Source organism: Mytilus trossulus, chromosome 9 (assembly GCF_036588685.1).
Source record: "Mytilus trossulus isolate FHL-02 chromosome 9, PNRI_Mtr1.1.1.hap1, whole genome shotgun sequence".
Lineage (NCBI taxonomy): Eukaryota > Metazoa > Mollusca > Bivalvia > Mytilida > Mytilidae > Mytilus > Mytilus trossulus.
In genome coordinates this window covers 12,273,572-12,279,782 of record NC_086381.1, presented here as the reverse complement: position 1 = coordinate 12,279,782, position 6,211 = coordinate 12,273,572, and the positions used below count along the sequence as shown (strand labels likewise).

The 6,211-nt window shown below is 32.5% G+C and overlaps 1 protein-coding gene across 1 annotated transcript; it reads right to left on the bottom strand.

Annotated features, from left to right (window-relative positions):
* Window positions 1-2,103: 2,103 nt before the first annotated feature.
* On the bottom strand, window positions 2,104-5,961 carry LOC134685126 (uncharacterized). Its single transcript, XM_063544590.1, has 2 exons — window positions 5,840-5,961; window positions 2,104-3,719 (listed from the first exon to the last, which is right to left on the bottom strand). The coding sequence occupies exon 2, from the start codon at window positions 3,708-3,710 to the stop codon at window positions 2,352-2,354; it is 1,359 nt and encodes a 452-aa protein (XP_063400660.1). The 5' UTR covers window positions 3,711-3,719; window positions 5,840-5,961; the 3' UTR covers window positions 2,104-2,351.
* Window positions 5,962-6,211: the final 250 nt, after the last annotated feature.

Sequence of the window (6,211 nt, the reverse complement as noted above, 5' to 3'; positions counted from 1 at the left end):
TTAAAAGCGAAAAAGGAACGAATAAGTAACAGGGTATCAGTCGAGCGCTGAAACGGCTGTATACGCGCTTTAAGGGTTATATCACATCCTTAGAACCCAAATCTAGCACCAGAGACAAGAAAACTATTGAAAATCATTTTTTGAAAGGTGCAACGTATAATACACGTATTGTAAGCGTATTATAAGCGAGTATTGGAACGAATTAAACAAGGTATTAGTCTGGCTCCGAAACGATGTACACCCACCCATCTAACACGTTTAACCCTGCCACATTATGTAAGTACGTTGTATGTGCCTGTCCCAAGTCAATAGCCTGTAATTCAGTGGTTGTCGTTTGTTTTTGTGTTACATATTTGTTTTTCGTTTATTTTTTTGTATATGAAATAAGGCCGTTACTTGTGTTGTTTGAATTGAAATGAATCCAACTTCCGCAATATCCGGGTTCGTTGTTTCCTTAATGTACCCCGTTAGTTGATGGAAAAGTCTAGCTAGTTCGTTTCTGGAGGAAAACACTGTGCGTCCATCCTAATCAAAATATTGGATTAGGAACGTATAAGAAGTCTGTATGTTGAGCTATATTTACGAATGATGTCCTTATGCCGATGATAAATTAAGTAAATGTTTTGACTAGTTTGTGATATCGAAAACCCTGGTGTTAAAGTTTTTCAGTCATACTTAAATTTCTCTCGTAAAAATATAAAACATTGTTTCATACACGAGCGAATCGTTCAAGTTGAGATATATAAACACCGTAAGATGGTGACAAGGTAAAAATGGATAATTTACGATAGGAAATGAAAAATGATCAAAAATCATCTCTTTATCATAAATTTTAGGATTAAGATTTCCATTAATGATATACATATGACTATTTGATTTATTATTTTTTATGAAATACGGTTATGAATACAGTTAAATGGATTATTTGGAAATGTAGGAATATATTTTTTGGTGAAAAACTGTTCAGATTATGCTGAATATTTGATTGACTTCTCTAAATAATGTCTTACATCTAGAAATTGACAATTGGGGTCGATTAAAAACAAAACTTTTCGACAAAAGAGATAATTTCATCTTCCCAATTGTGAACTTTCAGTTTCAATGTAGCAACATTTCAGCAGTACCTGCACATAGATTATATATCTGACAGTTGATACTATATTCCATGGTTTGTATTTCTTATCATGACTTCCTTGATGTATGTTTGATGCTAATACAAGGAAGTTATTAAACCGAGAAATCCAAGTGGTGAAGTTGAAATCATCCCGTCGTATGTGTTCGGACAGATATGTTACTAATTTCGTAACTGCAGCCCCATTTCCCGAATGTGACCTGAAAAATAAAACCTAATACCGGGTTTGTACTAACATGGTCAACATGACGAGTGTCATATGTGTATCAGGATCTGCTTACCCTTCAAGAGCACATGAGATCACCGCCAGTATTTGGTGGTCTTTCGTGTTGATCATTTTTTGTTGTTGTTTTTTCTGCTTTGTTTTGTGTACATTTGTTTGTCTGTTTGTCTGTTGGTATCTTTCTTTTCCTTTTTATACTTTTTCAGACATGACATAGTCAGTTTTTTTGCGACTTATGAGTTTGAATGTCTCACTGGTATTTTTCGCCTCTCTATTATGAATCTTTTGTTTTTGTCACTTTATTTTATGTTCAGCCAAATTGATCAGAAAGACATCTACAGATTGACTGTTGTTGTAATTTGTATGAGGACAAAGATAGTCAAGTTTTCTATGAATGAAATGTAGTTATACTAGAACGGACGATGTTTAGTCACGTTTGTAGTCACCCTAACTGTGCAGCCAATTCTGGTGGTAGAAAATAAATTATTGCCCTGATAGCCAGTATATAAATACATGTACTTTAATTTTCTAGTGCCGATTGCTAAAATGAGGACAAAGATAGTCAAGTTGTCTATGAATGTAATGTAGTTATACTAAAAAGGACGAAAGTCACGTTTGACATGAATATCAATTATGTGGTCATTGTTATAAATATCAATTGCCCTGGTAGCCAATATATAAATACAGATAGTTTAATTTTCTAGTGCCGATTACTTAAATGAGAACAAAGAAAATGTATTAATGCAAATCAAGTTATAAATCAGAATCCTGTTCTTTATGCTTTTAAAATGTTAATGTAATAACAACTCAGACAAATCTAATAATAATACATTTCCGCGGTTATTTTGAAACAAGCAATATTATGTACAACAAACAAATGATTTATGGCAGAAACTCCAAAAGTATAATAAAAAAGTAACTGTTGGGAAAACTGAATTTAGTCTATTTTCTTTAGTGTTGTGTTTTCGTTATGTTCATCGACATCAATCATTTCCTTCAACTTATTAAATTTTCGTTGTGAATATCTTGATGATTTTCGCTTTGAGTTTTTGTCACCATGTTTCTCAATTGTTCCCGATACTTGTGTACTTGCTCAGTTTCACCGAAGCATCTGTATTCATCACAATCGATTGCCAATTCTGTACAGAAAATGGCACTCTCAAGATCACCTTCTAATTGTGCAATTCTTGCCTTAGCCGTGAAAAAGAACATTTCTCTTCTAGATTCCATATCACCCATATCATGTATTTCTACTAGCATTTCTTTTGCTTCATCTATTTGTTCTTGTGATGGGGTATTTCCTTTTATCAATTCAATATTGTTACCAAGCCCTAGTAAACAAAATACTTTACGTAAAAGTATCATTCGCGTCCAAAAATATCTTATAGAATCATCGTTCTCATGCTGAAGGCATGATCGTGCTTCTTCTGCAATGCTAACCAATTTGCCCATTCCCGACTTGTTCTTCTGGTATTTAAATAACAGAATCATAACAAACATATGGTACATGAAGTAAAGTTCTGAACACCTTGGGATAGAAAAAGACAATGTAAATGCTGTTTCGATATGTCCTTCTGCCTTTGCTAATTGGCCCGTCATCGCATACGCTATTGCTAACCTTGAAAAGAAGCCGACTTCCGCAATATTCGGGTTCGGTGTTTCCTTAATGTAGCCCGAAAGTTGATGGAAAAGCCTATCTAATTCGTTTCTGGAGGAAACTGTACTTTCGTCCCAGTCAAAATCTATATTCCATCGAGTAATTTCTGCATCTAAAGCTGCAAACAAGCAAGTAACACAAATGTTTGCGTATTTCATGAGATTCTGTTTAAGTTTCCTTTTTTCCTCTTCATCTGTTTCTATCTTTAAATTTTGTTGACAGTCTTCAAACTTAAGTTTGTTTGAATCATAAATATTTCGACAAGCTTCTGTTGGATTAACCTTGAATATATTTTTATGAGTGTTGATTTTGGTATTGAGATATAGTTTTTGAGCCTTTTTAAATCCAGGCCCTGGCTCCACCTTTCGAACAATTAAGCGAAGTATCCCCTTTCGACAATTGGATACCAATTTCAGGACTAAAACATGATATTTTGACCTAAACAAGGCCTCTAGGAACTGCTCTATGGTTATTTGATATGTCAGTCTAAGTAGGACTGCTGATTTTGCCTCTTCTCTGTGAAATATTTTGGTATCGTTTTGTGCTGTTCGAAATATCTTTCGAAATTCTTTCAATTGATCTTTTGATATATAATTTAGCTGACCGAGTTTCTCCACACTATCGTAGATTTGTACTGGAGAAAGATCGTCAGAGAAGTGCTCTAACTTTGTCAGCCATGGTAACATCACGACAGGCATATTACTTATCTGGAACAAAAATAGAAGTATAATATTAATTATAATCTTTATTTCAGGGTTCACGTCACTGATGATGGGTCGTTCCTATCCGAAGGTATCACCAACATAAACCTAATAGTGAGCACTTCCGTGCTAACATAAATTATCATTGATATGATCATAACTATAAATTACAAAACCTAGATTATCGAAATGGTGAAGACTTTCTAGCCGAGCGATAGATTACTGTATTTGACAAAACCTTTCATAATTTTGGTCCTCAATGCTCTTCAACCTCGTACTTTATTTGGTTTATCATTTTCTTTTTTTAAGGTGTCACAAATGAATCTTTTGAAGACAAATATAAGATAATATAAGTAGAAACAATTAAGTTTCAAATAGTTGTACAACATATACATGTAATCGAATTCAGATTATATCACTAGAAAAAAAAACTCATCAGAAATACCGGGTAGTGGGACACTAAGACTTTAATTTTGTACGTCATACGATGATAAACAAAATTTTAATCTTGGTATCTATGACAAGCTTTTTCATAAAAAACTAACATGTTCGAAAAACAAATTGACAGTAAATATCGTATTTTAAAGGTTCACTCCAAGAGTATCGATTAAAGGTCAACCAAGAAAAGATCTTTAAAGGTAGCAAAATTTCATATGTCTGAGAACTTCAACTAATAGTTTATATCAACCCACTAGGGTAAAACACTAATCAAGTGCCCATGTGTATAGTGTAACCTTATTAATGTTTGCTGCTTATAACATAAACAGGAAACCGCACTCAGATACTATAACATGAAAAATTAAAAAAAAACTCATCAGAACCTCGTTTCATCCACAAAATACTCATCAGAGGCCAATTACAACTTAAGTAATCAATTCCTTACTTTTTCAAACACATCAACGTTTTATCTATCATATGCCGATGTCTTTTGTTCAAAAGCCTAAGAAAAGAAATATCGTTTAGTTATGATGTAAATTATGACTTGCGTTTCAGCAATTCCATCATTAACTTTTCGCGGCAAACTCAAAGATTATACAGACTTATGTATTATGAGGGGGTTCCAACACATCATATGAAAAACAAGCAAAGTTCCTCCCGTTATGGCTTAAGTATCATACCATCATAAAAAATATATGACACGAACATAACCTGTATATGTGCTGGTAAAACTAATCACAAGCTAAAACATAAAAGTCGTCAGTTTAAATTCAGAGAAAGACGAAATCTATACTACTACTAGTAGTAATAATAATGAAACTAACAACAAAAATACCCTCCTCCAATATAACACGAAGCATATTGTGTGAAGTGAATACGTACAACTAGCATAAAAGATTTACTTATTAAAGTCAGTAATACATAACACAATACAATATAATGTATATAGAGCTTTAACCGAAATAACTGAAAATACTAAAAATAGCATGTGGGTTTATGAAAATTTCCATTTAAATACAATAAGCGTGTATACCCTTATACGTTCATGCACGAGTAAATTTGGACGACTCAAAGTTATAAAAATTTATTTCTCAATCAGAAAGAATCCCGAAATAATTCATTTACTAGTTTTAATAAACAACAACATCGTAACCACTTTTATTGTCATAGTAGAACAAATTGAATTTGTGGTCTGACACCTTTGATTTTGATTACTAGTATCAGATCAGATTGTATTTCAATATTTGGTTCTGAAACAAAAAGTTTGATACTGACAGCTAGGAAAAATCAGTATTTGTACAAGAATTAAACATAGATAAATATTGGTAACTACATTGTAAGGCGCAAAGCACATGTTACTTATATACGAAATAGCATCGGGTTCGGTTTGGAAAACAAAATGGACATTTTTTGTAAAAATTAAATCCAAACGAGCATCATGATAGATCCACTGCTCTAGGCAGGTGAACACACAATTAAATTCACTTTTAAAAAAAAAGTTACAGGTCAACAGTATTCAGATTCGACTATAGTCAATTTGATATTCAGATTGGTTTAGAATCAGTCCGAGCTATAATTTAAGAACATTGTTATTATTTATATATTTGAAATTTGATCAGCTTGACATAGTTTGTGTATTATCGCTTGTTACCCTCCTCATTTAATTCTAATCATAACAATATACATACTTGCCAGACTCTCAACCAGTTTTTTACATATCGTTTTTTTCTGTTGAACAAGACTTGATACTAGTAACACAGAAATAACAAAACAATACACAGATTTTTCTGTATAGTGTTGTGAACGTGACGCTTGAATAGTAAACTATAATTATACAGAATGTAATTGCTATTTATATTTCAATTGAAACCACAATGTCATTGGTTCCCGTATTTCGTATGCTTTATATAAAAAATAATAATAACATGATATCAATAAGCATTGGAGTAATATGCTACTCGTTTATTCATAATATGCCACGTTAACTAGTTTAATGGCTTTGATTTGGATGTTACAAGGCAAAGAAAAATTAATAAACTCTTATCTAATAGTAGCAGTAA

Coding starts and splice junctions, on each gene's coding strand:
- LOC134685126 (XM_063544590.1), bottom strand. CDS start 3,710: ATGCCTGTCGTGATGTTACCATGGCTGACAAAGTTAGAGCACTTCTCT.